The 17,855-nt window shown below is 43.4% G+C and overlaps 1 protein-coding gene across 6 annotated transcripts in view; it reads right to left on the bottom strand.

The window, feature by feature from the left end:
- clocka (clock circadian regulator a) overlaps positions 1 to 17,855 on the bottom strand; it is a 280,411-nt gene that overhangs the window by 157,229 nt on the left and 105,327 nt on the right. For all 6 annotated transcript variants that reach the window (XM_068035102.1, XM_068035091.1, XM_068035120.1 and 3 more), the window contains one exon: positions 11,189 to 11,309. In XM_068035102.1, the coding sequence (XP_067891203.1) occupies positions 11,189 to 11,309 (121 nt within the window). The remainder of the gene's footprint in view (positions 1 to 11,188; positions 11,310 to 17,855) is intronic.

Genomic DNA, 17,855 nt, shown 5'->3' with positions numbered 1-17,855 from the left:
ACCTCAATTAGATCTCCTCTCATTCTTCTAAACTCTAGAGAGTAAAGGCTTTAACTGCTCAATCTCTCTTCATAAGACAAACCCCTCATCTCTGGAATCAATCTAGTGAACCTCCTCTGAACTACGTCCAATGCAACTGCATCCCTCCTCAAGTAAGAGGGCCAAAACTGTACATAATACTCCAGGTGCGGTCTCACTAATGCCATGTACAGTTGCAGCAACACTTCCCTGCTTTTATACTCTGTTCCTTTAGCAATAAATGCCAAAATTCCATTTGCCTTCCTTATTACCTGTTGCACCTGCATACTAGTTTTCTGCGATTCATGCACGAAGACACCCAGATCCCTCTGCACCAAAGCACTCTGAAGTTTCTCTCCATTTAGATAATAATTTGCCTTTCTATTCTTCCGACCACAATGGATAACCTCACACTTATCCACGCTAAACTCCATCTGCCAAATTTTGGCCCATTCACCTAACCTATCCATATCCATTTGTAAATTTCTTATTTCTTTATTGCAACTTACTATCCCACCTATTTTATTGTCATCTGAAAATTTGGCTATAGTACCTTCTATCCCTGCATCCAAATCATGAATATAGATTGTAAATAGTTGGGCCCGAGGTCCGAACCCTGTGGCACCTCACTAGTTACATCTTGCCAATCAGAAAAGGACCCTTTATCCTGACTCTGTTTTCTGTTGTTCAGCCAATCCTCTATCCAAGTTAGTAAATTGCCCCTAACCCCAGGTGATCTTACCTTGTGTATTAACCTTTTATGCGGCACCTTATCAAATGCCTTCTGGAAGTCCAGATATACAACATCTATCTACAGGATCCCCATTATCCACTTTACTTGTTACATCTTCGAAGAGCTCTAGAAAATTAGTCAAACACGATTTACCCTTCATAAAACCTTGCTGACTCTGATGGATTGCGTTTTGACTTTCGAAATGTCCTGTTATTCCTTAATAATGGATTCTAACAATTTCCCAACGACAGATGTTAAACTAACTGGTCTATAAGTTTCCTACTTTCTGCCTCCCTCCTTTTTTGAATAAAGATGTTATATTAGCATTTTCCAATCCACTAGAACCTTTCCCGCATCCAGGGAATTTTGGAATATTATAACCAATGGATCCACTAACTCTGCTGCCACTTCCTTTAAGACCCTAAGATGTAGGCCATCAGGCCCTGGGCACTAGTCTGCCTTCAATCCCAATAGTTTGTTCAGTACTTTTTCCCTAGTGATAACGATTTTTCTAAGTTCCTCCCTTTCTATAACCTCTGCATTACTTGTTACTATTGGAATGGTACTAGTGTCATCCACCATAAAAAACTAAGGCAGAATACTGATTCAGTGTACCCCACCATTAACTCCCCAGTCTCATCCTCCAAGGGGCCAACATTTACTTTAGCTACTCTCTTCCCTTTTATATACTTATAGAAGCTTTTGCTATCCATTTTTATATTTTGCACTAGTTTCCTTTCATAATTTACCTTTGCTCTTTTTATTACTTTTTTAGTAACCCTTTGTTGATCTTTAAAAGTTTCCCAATCTTCCAGCCTGCCACTGGCCATCGCAATATGGTATGCATTAGTTTTTGTTTTTATGTTATCCTTAACTTCCTTGCTTAGCCATGGATGTTTTTTCCCCTCTTACAATCTTTCTTCCTCTCTCGAATATATTTTAGTTGGGAGGAATTGAATACCGCCTTAAACATTTGCCACTGCTCATCAACTATTCTACCTTTTAGTCTTCCTGCCCAGTCCACTAGGGCCGAATCTGTCCTCATGCCTATGTAATTACCTTTGTTGAACTCCAGAACGCTAGTATAGTACTCCAGTTTCTTGCCCTCAAACTGAATTTGAAATTCTAGCATGCTATGATCACTCTTCCCTAAAGGATCCATAACTATGAGATCATTAATTAACCCCACCTCATTACACAATACCAAATCTAGAATAGCCTGCTCCCTGGTTGGTTCCACAACATATTGCTCCAAAAAAAAAATCTCTAATGCATTCAATGAACTCTCCCTCGAGGCTAAAACATTCAATATTGTAGATAAAGAGTAACTATTTCCTACGATTGGAGGAATCCAGAACAAGGGGGTATAATCTTAAAACTAGAACCAAGCCATTCAGGAGTGATATATTGAAGCACTTTTTCACTTAAAAGATAGTAAAAATCTGGGAAACCCTTCCCAAAAGGTTATAAATTCTAGGTCAATTGAAACAAATTTGAGATTTATAGTTTTTTTTCTGTTAGGTAAGGGTTTCAAAGGATATGGGGCAAAGACAGGAAAATGAGGTTGCAGTAAAGATCAGATTGAACGGTGAAACAGGCTTGAGGTGCTGAATGGCATACTCCTGTTTTTATGTTCCTAAAATGTTTTCTTTTAGGTCTTCTAGAATGAACCCCAGGATCCAGTTGAGTGGATACCAGCTATGTATTGTCCACACTCAGTAGGTTGTTAGGACAACCAATGTACATTTTAATAACTATGGGCAATGATTAATCGAGAATCATTATCTAGCAAAGGGAGACTGAGCTACTGATGTTCACTATTAATATACATGATAAACAGTTATTTTGAAGTTCTGACCTTTTGAACTTCCATGATCATGCCCAAGAGTCATTTTTAATTTATACTTGAAGGTGAGTTCATTCAAAGATCACAAGATAAGAATAAATCAAGAACTACATCTTAAACCTGACAAATTACTTGCTGTAAGGAGTTTAATTTTATTTGATATCACATTATCTGGACAAGACTTAGAGTTTCCAAACTTGAAATTTCTCAGCAGTGAATCTTTACAAATGAGATATTGTTTCCAATAATCAAACTCGAGTTGATAGCTTTCTGGTAAGGCCACACTTAGAATATTGCATGCAATTCTGGTCGCCACACTACCAGAAGGACGTGAAGAGGGTACAGAAGAGGTTTACCAGGATGTTGCCTGGTCTGGAGGGCATTAGCTATGAGGAGAGGTTGGATAAACTCGGATTGTTTTCATTGGAACGGCAGAGGTGGAGGGGCGACATGATAGAGGTTTACAAAGTTATGAGTGGCATGGACAGAGTGGATCGTCAGAAGCTTTTTCCCAGGGTGGAAGAGTCAGTTACTAGGGGACATAGGTTTAAGGTGAGAGGGGCAAAGTTTAGAGGGGATGTGCGAGGCAAGTTCTTTACATAGAGGGTGGTGAGTGCCTGGAACTTGCTGCTGGGGGAGGTGGTGGAAGCAGGTACAATAGCAACGTTTAAGAGGCATCTTGACAAATACATGAATGGGAATAGAGGGATACGGTCCCCGGAAGTGCAGAAGGTTTTAGTTTAGGCAGGCATCAAGATCGGCGCAGGCTTGGAGGGCCAAATGGCCTGTTCCTGTGCTGTACTGTTCTTTGGTTTAGTTGTAGCATTTAATCAGGCAGAGCGCTACATTTATTTTAACCATCCCAGAGTACTTTGATCCAGTTAGTTGGACATTTGAAGAACCTTCTAGTTTTAAACCAAAGAACAAGTCATATGACTTTGAAAAAAAGAAGTCCTTACATTTCCAAAGTATAGTACTTAAGGTACATCTAAAGAATATTTGTCAATGTCTGGACGAAGTAGATAAATATTTTGAATTTCTTTCAAATGTGAAATCATCCCTGTGGATAAAACAAGAGACTGGATATCCAACACTGCATAATCTAAAGCCAACTTTGAAGTCAAAGACAAAGCATAAATATCCCCTCGCTGTGTGTTGCTTCGTACTGTAATTCAGTAGTCATAACAGCTCCTTTACTAAAAGATTCTCCTTAAACTCAAAAGGAACATTTGTGGAAATACCTCAGATTCTCTCATACAGTGCAGTTTGATATGTTGATCAAATAATTTGGCCACCTTAAACTGTACATAAAACAGGCATATTCCCAATTCCCTCTCTAGTTGGACGGCTTTGGTGACAATTGGTTCTTTTTGCATTTTCAAATGATTTAATCAAAGGAAAGAGGAAATGGGAGTAGACTGCATATGAAGAGCCTTATAAAGTTAGTTCCATTCCATACTGGCTAATGGAGAATGTCAAACGTTCTTCACTGGATCATTCACAACCTTAATGACAAAAAATATAAACCACTCATCTGTATAAAGACAAAAAAAATCAGAACTATCATTTGATGGCAGAGGAACAAAGATCTGAAACTAAAACAAGAAATGCTGGATTCACTCAGCAGGTCTGGCAGCATCTGTGGAAAGAGAAGCAGAGTTAACGTTTCGGGTCAGTGACCCTTCTTCGGAACTGACAAATATTAGAAAAGTCACAGATTATAAACAAGTGAGGTGGGGGTTGGGCAAGAGATAACAAAGGAGAAGGTGCAGATTGGACCAGGCCACATAGCTGACCAAAAGGTCACAGAGCAAAGGCAAACAATATGTTAATGGTGTTTTGAAAGACAAAGCATTAGTACAGATTAGGTGTGAATATACTGAATATAGAACATCAGCAAGTGCAAACCTGAAGAAAAACAACCTGAAAAAAACAGTGGGTAAGCAAACTGAACAAACTAAGATGAAATGAAATAAATGCAAAAAATGTAAAAAGGAATGCAAAAGAAAAAGGAAGAAAAAATAACTAAAAATGAAAGTAAAGTGGGGGGCTGTCATGCTCTGAAATTATTGAACTCAATGTTCAGTCCGGCAGGCTGTAGTGTGCCTAATCGGTAGATGAGATGCTGTTCCTCGAGCTTGCGTTGATGTTCACTGGAACACTGCAGCAATCCCAGGACAGAGATGTGAGCATGAGAGCAGGGGGGAGTGTTGAAATGGCAAGCAACCGGAAGCTCAGGGTCCTGCTTGCGGACTGAGCGGAGATGTTCCGCAAAGCGGTCACCCAGTCTGCGCTTGGTCTCCCCAATGTAGAGGAGACCACACTGTGAGCAGCGAATACAGTATACTACATTGAAAGAAGTACAAGTAAATCGCTGCTTCACCTGAAAGGAGTGTTTGGGGCCTGGGATAGTGAGGAGAGAGGAGGTAAATGGGCAGGTATTACACCTCCTGCGATTGCAAGGGAAGGTGCCCTGGGACGGGGACGAGGTGGTGGGGGTAATGGAGGAGTGGACCAGGGTGTCGCGGAGGGAACGATCCCTTCGGAATGCTGACAGGGGAAGGGAGGGGAAGATGCGACTGGTAGTGGCATCACGCTGGAGGTGGCGAAAATGGCGGAGGATGATCCTTTGGATATGGAGGCTGGTGGGATGAAAAGTGAGGACAAGGGGAACCCTGTCACGGTTCTGGGAGGGAGGGGAAGGGGTGAGGGTAGAGGTGCGGGGAATGGGTCGGACACGGTTGAGGGCCCTGTCAACCACAGTGGGGGGAAATCCTCGGTTGAGGAAAAAGGAGGTCATATCAGAAGCACCGTCATGGAAGGTAGCATCATCAGAGCAGATGCGTCGGAGACGGAGAAACTGGGAGAATGGAATGGAGTCCTTACAGGAGGTAGGGTGTGAAGAAGTGTAGTCGAGGTAGCTGTGGGAGTCAGTGGGCTTATAATGGATATTGGTAGACAACCTATCCCCAGAGATGGAGACAGAGAAGTCGAGGAAGGGAAGGGAAGTGTCAGAGATGGACCATGTAAAGGTGAGAGAAGGGTGGAAATTGGAAGCAAAGTTGATAAAGTTTTCGAGTTCGGGGCGGGAGCAGGAAACGGCACCGATACAGTCATCAATGTACCGGAAAAAGAGTTGGGGGAGGGGGCCTGAGTAGGACTGGAACAAAGAATGCTCGACATATCCCACAATGGGATGATGCTACCTTCCATGACGGTGCTTCTGATATGACCTCCTTTTTCCTCAACCGAGGATTTCCCCCCACTGTGGTTGACAGGGCCCTCAACCGTGTCCGACCCATTCCCCGCACCTCTACCCTCACCCCTTCCCCTCCCTCCCAGAACCGTGACAGGGTTCCCCTTGTCCTCACTTTTCATCCCACCAGCCTCCATATCCAAAGGATCATCCTCCGCCATTTTCGCCACCTCCAGCGTGATGCCACTACCAGTCGCATCTTCCCCTCCCTTCCCCTGTCAGCATTCCGAAGGGATCGTTCCCTCCGCGACACCCTGGTCCACTCCTCCATTACCCCCACCACCTCGTCCCCGTCCCAGGGCACCTTCCCTTGCAATCGCAGGAGGTGTAATACCTGCCCATTTACCTCCTCTCTCCTCACTATCCCAGGCCCCAAACACTCCTTTCAGGTGAAGCAGCGATTTACTTGTACTTCTTTCAATGTAGTATACTGTATTCGCTGCTCACAGTGTGGTCTCCTCTACATTGGGGAGACCAAGCGCAGACTGGGTGACCGCTTTGCGGAACATCTCCGCTCAGTCCGCAAGCAGGACCCTGAGCTTCCGGTTGCTTGCCATTTCAACACTCCCCCCTGCTCTCATGCTCACATCTCTGTCCTGGGATTGCTGCAGTGTTCCAGTGAACATCAACGCAAGCTCGAGGAACAGCATCTCATCTACCGATTAGGCACACTACAGCCTGCCGGACTGAACATTGAGTTCAATAATTTCAGAGCATGACAGCCCCCCACTTTACTTTCATTTTTAGTTATTTTTTCTTCCTTTTTCTTTTGCATTCCTTTTTACATTTTTTGCATTTATTTCATTTCATCTTAGTTTGTTCAGTTTGCTTACCCACTGTTTTTTTCAGGTTGTTTTTCTTCAGGTTTGCACTTGCTGATGTTCTATATTCAGTATATTCACACCTAATCTGTACTAATGCTTTGTCTTTCAAAACACCATTAACATATTGTTTGCCTTTGCTCTGTGACCTTTTGGTCAGCTATGTGGCCTGGTCCAATCTGCACCTTCTCCTTTGTTATCTCTTGCCCAGCCCCCACCTCACTTGTTTATAATCTGTGACTTTTCTAATATTTGTCAGTTCCGAAGAAGGGTCACTGACCCGAAACGTTAACTCTGCTTCTCTTTCCACAGATGCTGCCAGACCTGCTGAGTGAATCCAGCATTTCTTGTTTTTGTTTCAGATTTCCAGCATCCGCAGTATTTTGCTTTTATTTTAAAGATCTGAAACTCTATGGCAAAATGATTGCAAAAATAAAAAAGGACAGGAACAAGAAGGAAGAAATGTCTATTTAAACCTAATGGGCATTCCTCATTCATTTCATGTTTCAGATCTGAAAAGGAGTGGGCTGACTCTTAAGCATCACTGCTCATCAGACATAGTTGCAGTTCCAGCTTAAACCACTGGTCGCAAGTCTATGGGGAATGTGTCTGACGCCAAAGCTGGAGATCTACTCAATATCTGACTATACAGATAACATGTAGAAGGCCTTCAAGAGTCTTCTAATATGAGTTTGCATTTGTGCTCTCAACTTAAACCTGGCTGATGCCAAGATATACTATGATATCTATACATGTTGCAAAATGTGTGGCAAACCTCCACTCAGGTGGTAAGAGGAAGTAAAGCCTGGCTCGGGTATAAAATTAAAACATGACCTGGGCCCAACCTGACAACAGCCAATCCGAACCCGACCCAGGCTCGAGTCCTTTAATTTTTTTAAATGCTCGACCTGACCCGAAAATAACATATTTTTGAAACAGAAAAAGATCATAGACTAAAACAAAAATAATACGAAACAAAATAGCACAGTCCAGCCCAACCTTACCAGAGCTGAATACAAAATACAGACCCAACCCGAACCTGACACATGTAGGCGGATTTGGTCGTGTTCGGGTCGGGTAGCCAGGCTTTAAGAGGAAGCTACCTTCAGCTATTAGGGAAAGGTAAAAAAAATAATTTTTCTGAAGACACGTAATGAGTGAGGTTAACTGCAGAGTATCCATAAATGTGAATAGCAGTTTTGATTCTTTCACATCTTCTGTGAAGAGAATTCTTGCCCAGGAGTTGGAAATAAAACCCCAGTACTGGGAAAATTAGCTCTCTTACTGATTCAAATAAAAGAATTGCAGCCTACTAAAATAGCACATAAGCACACAATAAACATTAATGCTATAAATTTTGAACAGCATCAACTGAAAATGGAACTGAGTCCCACTCTAAATTAAATAAGATTGAGAATATTTTATACCTGTGAAACAAATGAAGAGAGAGACAGAAAAATAAACTGTTTCCCTACTCCACATGGAGCAATTTTATGAACAATGCAGTAATGTTGCAACAGTTAGAGTGATATGGTTTGTCCAGACAATGATGCAGCACGGGAATTGTAGAGGGAGGGTGGCTAATGTCTGTGGAAGTAATTCAAATGCAGATTTTTAATGCGGCATTGAGATGACAAAACAGGAATTAAGTGTTGATGAATATTTGTTTCTTCTATAGCTTTGGTATCCACATTATATTAAAATGTAGGAACAAGAGATCCGAATATCATCCCTAATATCTATGTAGTGTCTTATAAAATTCGAACTCTTTCAGACTTACCTTAAACATCACTGAATTCCATGCTAAAAAAAACCCAACAGCTCCACATTGCAACTGGAACTGCTTTTCCCTTCCTTCCTCCCCACCCTCCAAAAAACTGCAACAATTAATTTGGTGAAAAATGCACAAAAAATTAGTCTTTCTCCTTAGCTTGAATAGGGTCAGTAACTTCTTGATTGTTGGGTTTGAATTCAATACTGATTTTTTTTTAAATGTAGTCAACAAAACTTTTGCAAGATAGCAAGATAGAGTAAATTATATCTATTGCGCTCTGGACCTTTAGTTTACCCAATAGCTGCAACTACCTTCTCTCACCTCCGAATTTTCCTAAGCTCCTCCTAGACAGTTTATATAGTAATTGCAGTGCAAGATGCAACCTGCTAGTTCTCCACAGCAGAGCCTCACAAATCTTCAGTCAGATAGGTTCCAACATTGCATTATATGATTCTGCTCATTCTCTAATTGTTTGAAAATTATCTCAAAGAGCTGACTATCTGAAATAATAAGGGGAAAGATTTAATTTCCTCATTTGCTCCTTGTACAAAGTTCAACAAAACATTGTAATTTTTCTTTCAAAAAGTGATAGTGCAAATTCTAATGATACTTTGTTCACATGTTTGCTATCTTGTAACAAGTGAAATAATTTGATCCCTTGGTCAATAACCAAATATTGATCATTGATCAAGTGACATGTTTCATGGTCGAGGTACCAGTAACAAATCACTTGGTTTGTATGGTATGTTATATTATTCTGATTATCTGGATGATGGGGGTGGGCGGGGGGGGGGGGGGGGGGGAAAAAAAAAAGAAAAAAAAAAAAAAAATCGCTGGACATCTCTGGTTGCAAGGCAATAGCTTAGCATCTTGGGTAAGATTGCTTAATATAGCTGAGGGTTTCTGTACTAAAAAATATCTGTATTAACAAAAGTTTTCTGCCAAACTATGTTGACCTTCCAATTAATATCAAGTCAGTGAGTTCAGGAATGGTGTTCTATTTATGGTAACAATGGTCTTCTTCTTCTTTGGCCTCCTTATCTCGAGAGACAATGGATAAGTGCCTGGAGGTGGTCAGTGGTTTGTGAAGCAGCGCCTGGAGTGGCTATAAAGGCCAATTCTAGAGTGACAGGCTCTTCCACAGGTGCTGCAGAAATTTGTTTGTCGGGGCTGTTACACAGTTGGCTCTCCCTTTGCGCCTCTGTCTTTTTTCCTGCCAACTACTAAGTCTCTTCGACTTGCCACACCTTAGCCCCGTCTTTATGGCTGCCCGCCAGCTCTGGCGAACGCTGGCAACTGACTCCCACGACTTGTGATGAGCCATTTGTAAAAGAAGTAATTCTGAACTTTTCTCAGCATTCTTACAAGTGGATATTTATAAGATAGGTAGTAAAATGACTTTGAGGTACTCGAAGATGATTCAATCTTTTGATGAGTCTAGAATGCTGAAAGGTACTCCATCACCATGGTATGTACCCAGTGGGCTCCTCATTGCTGCAGTCATGAGCCTAAACTTCTCTTCTTCTTGCAGTATCTCCAATTAGATTCTCAGGGATGATATGCCATGTCCAAGAACTGGCAATAAAATTCCAGTGCTGGTTAGATAATCTTTGTGCTGAAATTCTGAATTCTGAGTGTTTCAAGATCAGCATTCAAGGCCGTGAAATCTTCCGTCTCTTTTCTTTTTGTTAGAACCTCTGAAAGATGCTACAGGGGGAGTTTCTAATGGTAATATAGAGCAGAGAATTACATTTGTCCATACAAACAAGTAACATCTATCAAAGGTAGCTGAATAAGCAATAAGTAGCACAATACTTCAACTACTATCAGCAAGTTTGAAAAGAAATAACAGTCAATGGCTTTTATGCAGCATTTATATAGGATGGGCACGGACTGCGGAAGACACAAAAAGGCATGCAAGATTTTTCAATCTTCACATGTGCAGACCTTACCCCTTGTGGGTCTGTGTTTGGAAGACCTGAACTGAAGGAGAAACATAGATCTGGTTATATTTGCTCCGCATAACATTTAATTTATTTTTGAAAAAAAACCAATACAAATGATAAAATACATATACAAGAATTCACTATTTCTGAACAAATGAATATTCTTTCATTATCAACTTAGTGTAGGCATTTCATGAGTAACGAACACACAACTTGCTATACAAAATATTTGTCACTCAATTGAATTATTCCTCAACTGTGTGAAAACAGCATACATTGTCAGAAAGATGTATTACGGAAACACGAGAAGACCATTTGAAAAATAGAATTTGTAACAAACAGAACTTTTAAGTCAAAGAACTTTATGCTTTCAAAGTGTAACATCTCTTGTCACACTTACAAAAAACTTTCAGTAGAAATATTATGCTAATTAAAAAGCAGAATGCAAAACCATAGAGCATTTCTTATATTTTTTATTTTAGCACAGAAATGTTTATGTGCCGCATGTGAAACCCGCACATGAAGATAAGCTATTTTATGGTTGAGTTTACAATCATTGTACACCAATCCCAATTTTAAACAAAACTGCCAAGATACTTTTCAAAGTGCCAATATCAATTTGGCAAACTTCACCCAAACTGCAGCTCAAGCTAAAATTAGAATTCAGCATTACCACAGAACTAGTTTCTCATGCACTATATTTTCTTTAATATATATTAACCAACTGGCAGACAATTTAGACGGGAGTGTTTTAAACACTAAAAAAACAGCAAATTAAGTTATCTATCACTTACAGTTTAAATAATCTGGGATCAGAGAACTGCTTTCCAACATTTGAGCAGAGAGGAATTTATAAACGTCTGAATGTTCCACTTCTGGCAGAAAATTCAATAAATTTTGATCCAGAAGGTCAGTCTATGAAGAGAAAATTAAGCACAATAAAAAAAAATCTACACAATGTTAAAACTCAAATCCCTTGAAAACACATAGGCCACGAATTTGGACAGGGCCCAAAACTGGGCTTGGGTATCATAATGCATAATTAACCATGCCCATTGCATGCAATACCAGCAGCACAGCAACTTTGCGCTTCCTGTTGATTTGCATGATAGCTGCGTGCAGTCACCGTTAAACATGCAGCTAAGTGCTGTATGCCTCAACAGTGAACCAAATTTATGCAAAATTAGCACAACCTAAAGCTAGCCTACATCTCTTAAAGGGAACGCGTATTTTCTGGCCACAGCAGGTACCGAAACTGGTTGCAGAAGAGAGTGTGAACAAGGAGAACTCTGAATTCTGGCAAAATATGGCAGAAAGCGTGCTCCAAACTTCTTTGATGCTGTGCTGGATGTTTTCGTGGAGCAGGTGGACAGGAGTAGTGAGGTCATCTTATATTAATGTCTATGTAGTTCCTTACAAAATCCAAACTCTTTAGTCTGACCTTAAACATCAAGGAATCCCACGCTAAAAACAACGCACGGCTCTAAAATGCAACCAGAACTGCTAAAAGAGAGCTATGGTTTTTCTATCCCTTCCTTCCCCCAAAACACTGCAACAATTAATTTGGCTAAACATGCTCAAAAATATTAGTCTTTTTTTCTCAACTTGAATAGGATCTATAAATTCTTGATGGATGGGTTTGAATTCAATACTGATTAGAAAAATGTAATTGACAGAACTTTTGCAAGATAGGAAGCCCTTCAGACAAACTGTGTGAAGGCAGTAGGAGCAGATAGCCATGATGGTCAATGCCGGGGTCTAGCCCCAAGGACCTGGATGCAGTGGTCACCTCACGGGTAGTCAGGGTCAGTGAATTCATCTTCAAATGCCACACCCCACCAACTAAACCACTAGTCCTCACGCACTGCTAAATGCACCAACCCCATCTTCACTCACTACCATCAATCTGTCAAGCACAACTCAAACCTCACATTCATAGCTTCACCTCACCTTCACACACTTGACAATACTGCAAGCCACAGACCCACATCTCACTGCTAACACACATTTCCAGCTATTCAACCATGATCATCACATCATCCAAACACATTGCACTGCACTCAAACACACAAGGTGGTGCATAACCAAAGGCAGCAGCACAAATTAACAGGGGACAAGCATAGCTGCACGTCCTAACCTCTAAGACGGAAGATAGTGGTTGCTATCATTGGTGTGACCATCGCCAGAACAATCAAAGATGACTTTTTTTTTTATTTGTTCATGGGATGTGGACATTGCTGGCTAGGACAGCATTTATTGCCCATCCCTAATTGCCCTCGAGAAGGTGGTGGTAAGCTGCATTCTTGAACCGCTGCAGTCCTTGGGGTGTAGGTACACCAACAGTGCTGTTAGGAAGGGAGTTCCAGGATTTTGACCCAGCGACAGTGAAGGAACGGCAATATAGTTCCAAGTCAGGATGGTGTGTGGCTTGGAAGGGAACTTTCAGATGGTGGTGTTCGCATGATTCTGCTGCCCTTGTCCTTCTAGGTGGTAGAAGTTGCGGGTTTGGAAGGTGCTTTCAAAGGATCCTTGGTGCATTGCTGCAGTGCATCTTGCAGATGGTACATGCTGCTACCACTGTGCGTCAGTGATGAAGGCAGTGAATGTTTGTGAAAGGGGTGCCAATCAAGGGGCTGCTTTGTCCTGGATGGTGTCAATCTTCTAGAGTGTTGTTGAAGCTGTACCCATCCAGGCAAGTGGAGAATATTCCATCACACTCCTGATTTGTGCCTTGTAGATGGTGGACAGGCACTGGGGAGGCAGGAGAGGAGTTACTTGCTGCAGCATTCCCAGCCTCTGACCTGCTCTTGAGGCCAGTGTTTATGTGGCTGGTCCAGTTCAGTTTCTGGTCAATGGTAACCCCCAGGATGTTGATAGTGGGAGATTCAGTGATGGTAATGTCATTGAACATCAAGGGGAGATGGTTAGATTCTCTCTTGTTTGAGATGGTGATTGCCTGGTACTTGTGTGGCACGAATGTTACTTGCCACTTATGCGCCCAAGTCTGGATGTTGCCCAGGTCTTGCTGCATCTGGACACGGGCTGCTTCATTATCTGAGGAGTCGCAAATGGTGAACACTCTGCAATCATCAACTAATATCCCCACTTCTGACCTTATGATGGAAAGTCTTTGATGAAGCAGCTGAAGATGGTTGGGCCTCGGACACTACCGAGGAACTTCTGCAGTGATGTCCTGGGACTGAGGTGATTGACCTCCAACAACCACAACCATCTTCCTTTGTGCTAGGTATGACTCCAATCAGCGGAGAGTTCCCCCCCCTAATTTCCATTCACTCTATTTTTACTAGGGCTCCTTGATGCCATACTCCGTCAAATGCTGCCTTGATGTCAAGGGCAGTCAATCTCACCTCACCTCTGGAGTTCAGCTCTTTTGCCCATGTTTGGACCAAGACTGTAATGAGGTCAGGAGCAGTGTGGCCCTGGCAGTACCCAAACTGAGCGTCAGTGAGCAGGTTATTGATGAGTAAGTGCTGCTTGATAGCACTGTCGACAACCCCTTCCATCACTTTGCTGATGATCGAGAGTAGACTGATGGGGTGGTAATTGGCAAGGTTGGATTTGTCCTGCTTTTTGTGTACAGGACACACTTGGGGGCAATTTTCCACATTGCTGGGTATGTGCCAGTGTTGTAGCTATACTGGAACAGCCTGGCTAGAAGCACGGCTAGTTCTGGAGTACAAATCTTCAGTGCTATTGCCAGAATGTTGTCAGGGCCCATAGCCTTTGCAGTATCCAGTGCCTTCAGCTATTTCTTGAGATCACATGGAGTGAATTGGATTGGCTGAAGGTTGGTATCTGTGATGCTGGAGACCTCAGGTGGAGTTTGAAATGGATCATCCACTCAGCACTTCTGGCTGAAGATGGATGCAAATGCTTCAGTCTCATCTTTTGCACTGATGTGCTGGAATCCCCTATCGTTGAGGATGGGGATATTTGTGGAGCCACCTCCTCCAGTTCGTTGTTTAATTGTCCACATCATTCACGACTGGATGTGGTAGGACTGCGGAGCTTAGATCTTATCCGTTGGTTGTGGGATCACTTAGCCCTGTCTATAGCATGCTGCTTCTGCTGTTCGGCATGCAAGTAGTCCTGTGTTGTAGCTTCAGCAGGTTGACACCTCTTTTTAATGGATGCCTGGTGCTGCTCCTGGCATGCCCTCCTGCATTCTTCATTTAACCAGGTTGGTCCCCTGGCTTAATGGTAATGATAGCATGGGGGATATGCCAGGCCATGAGCTTACAGATTGTGGTTGAATACAATTCTGCTGCTGCTGATGGCCCACAGCGCCTCATGGATGCCCAGCTTTGAGTTGCTAGATCGGTTCGAAATCTATCCCATTTAGCACGGTGGTAGTGGCACACAACATGATGGTGGGTATCTTCAATGTGAATACGGGACTTCATCTCCACAAGGACTATGTGGTGGTCGCTCACATCAATACTGCCATAGATACATCTGCGACAGGTAGATTGGTGAGGTCGAGGTCAAGTAGGTTTTTCCCTCACGCACAGTGGCAGCAGTGTGTACCATCTACAAGATGCACTGCAGCAATGCACCAAGGCTCCTTAGATAGCACCTTCCAAACCTGCGACCTCTACCAACTAGAAGGACAAGGGCAGCAAATACATGGGAACACCACCACCTGCAAATTCCCCTCCTTGTCACACACCATCCTGACTCGGAACGAAATCACTGTTCCTTCACTGTCGCTGGGTCAAAATCCTGGAACTCCCTTCCCAACAGCACTGTGGGTGTACCTACCCCACATGGACTGCAGCAGTTCAAGAAGGCAGCTCACCAGCACCTTCTCAAGGGCAATTAGGGATGGGCAATAAATGCTGGCCTAGCCAGCGACGCCCACATCCCATTAATGAATAAAAAAAAACCTGCCTCAGACCCAGTCTAGCAGCTATGTCCTTTAAGACTCAGTCAGCAGTGGTGCTACCAAGCCACTCTTGGTGATGGACATTGAAGTCCCCCACCCAGATTACATATTGTGCCTTTGCTACCCTGTGCTTCTTCCAATTGATGTTCAACATGGAGAAGCATTGATTTATCAGCCGAGGGGAGGGGGGGCGGGCGGTAGGTGGTAATCAGCAGGAGGTTTCCTTGCCCATGTTTGACCATGAGACTTCACGGGGTCCGGAATCAATGTTGAGACTCGCAGGGCAACTCCCTCTCGACTATATACCCCACTGTGCCGCCACCTCTGGTGAGTCTGTCCTGCCGGTGGGAAAGGACTTACCCAGGAATGGTAATGGTGGTGTCAGGGACAATGTCTGTAAGGTATGATTAGGTGTGTATGAAGATTTCAGGCTGTTGCTTGACTAGTCTGTGGGATAGCTCTCCCAACTTTGGCACAAGCCCCCTGATGTTAGTAAGGAGGACTCTGCAAGATCGACAGGGCTGGGTTTGCCATTGCCGTTTCCAGTGCCTAGGTCGATGCCGGGTAGTCCATCCAGTTTCATTCCTTTTCTTACACTTTGTAGAAGTTTGATATCACTGAATAGTTTGCTAGACCATTTCAGAGGGCATGTAAGAGTCAACCACATTGCTGTGGGTCACATGTAGACCAGACCAGGCAAGAACAGCAGATTTCCTTCCCTACAGGACATTAGTGAACCAGATCTTTTTTGTAAACAATGGTCAATGATTTCATGGTCACCATTAGACTAGCTTTTAATTCCAGATTTATTAATTGAATTCAAATTTCACCATTTGCCGTGGATTCGCACCCATATCCCCAGAGCATTAGCCTAGGCATCTGGATTACTAGTCCAATGACAGTACCACTACGCCACCGCCTCCCCCTAGCGCCTCCTCAGACCTAATCCTCCTTCTCACATCTCTCTTCCCTCTCACCTTACAATCTCTTCTGATTTACAAGCTGCAGATAGCATAAGCATACACCTCTTGTTTCTCCCTCTCCCCTCACTACAACCCCATCCTTCTGCCTTTTTCCTTTTAGATAACTAAGAACTGCAACATGCCTGGCAGTAGTGGTGGAGGAGGAATTGAAAGAGCAGGTAAACAATGAAGAAGAAATACCATCACTCACAGCCACCAGCTCAGATACTGACACTGCGTGTACTTTAGAGGATAGCTTCGAGGCAGGATCTGCACGTGGTGAGACACCAAGCTCCAATTGTCTGCAGCTAGGGCTGGGTGAGAAGAGTAGCACAGGTACCAGCTCGGAGGGCAAAGTCACACACAAGCTCTGCTGCAGAGGATTCAGAAGAGGACTTTGCTGGGGCAGTCTGCTGAAGAAAGTTGATGGGTATGCCCAATGAAATGATTGGTACATTGACGCGCCTGCTAGGAAGCCTGTGGTCACTGTCAAGGAACTTTGAGGGAGTCTGGCACCAACTAAGCACAGGGCTTTGTCCAGAGTTTAGAGCCCATCCTTTACAGAGTGAAAGTGGTGACCAACTCAATTAGCACACTTGTGGACCCAACCAAGATGTCTCAGCTCCCACTGTAGTACAAGCAGAACCCAACATCTAGTTACTGCCACGCAAGCTCAGACAGCTCTCATGCAAGGTCAGACTGCTGTCATCTTGACTGTGGATACCAGTGTTCACAGGGGCGTGCAGGATGTCACAGCTGTCCAACAATCTGTCCTCCAACAGATTACTAGGATTGCTGAGATACCACCCTCGGGGTGTAGCACTGGCACCGTGTGCAAACCTGCTGTCCTCTCTTAGGCTGACAGCAATCATCCTTCCACCACTGTCAATCCACCAGTGCACTTTTTGTTGCCCATCAGCTGGCCAGCCCTGACTGCTGCCGCCTATGCCTTGATGGTGCAGTCCAAAGCCTGGCTCTCTAGAACGAGAGCTGCTTGAGGTTGTCCAGTCTCCCCTACTGAAAGTCAGCAGCCTTCCACCAGTCATGCTGCAGCACTGCAGCAATCTACTGCAAGTAGCACTGCATAGGAGCACTAGGGTAGGCAAAGGCGCAGAGAAGACGTGCAACTAACGGAATGCACAGGGTGATTAGGTCTAGTTTCATTTTCAATCTTGTTTTAGTGTTTTGTTTTGCGACAGCTGTCATTTCTGTATTGTGTCCAAGAGGACACTGTAATGGTCAGCAACAAAGGGAAGCTAAGGTTGTGGAACTGTTGGTGTAAGGCAAATTGGGACTGGTACCACAGTGGGATAAGTCACTCACAGACAGCCTGGGCAGAAATGGGCTGTGTTGGTTACCTCCTCCTCTCATTGTTGTCATACAGCTGGTGGTAAGGGCTGTGCCCTCATGATGGAGAGGTTGTGCAGCATGTAGCAGATCAAGAGAAACGTCAGCACATACTCTGCCATGTACTGTAGGGATCCTCCAGAGAAGTCCAGACAGAAGCATTATTTAAGCACCACAATGGTCTCCTCTATCACATTTTGTGTGGAGACTGAGCGAACCTGCAAGGGGACAGGCACCGGCGAGCAG

This window comes from Heterodontus francisci, chromosome 1, assembly GCF_036365525.1.
Source record: "Heterodontus francisci isolate sHetFra1 chromosome 1, sHetFra1.hap1, whole genome shotgun sequence".
Classification (NCBI taxonomy): Eukaryota; Metazoa; Chordata; class Chondrichthyes; order Heterodontiformes; family Heterodontidae; genus Heterodontus; species Heterodontus francisci.
The sequence above is the reverse complement of the archived record's forward strand: the minus strand, read 5'-3'. Positions and strand labels throughout refer to the sequence as shown.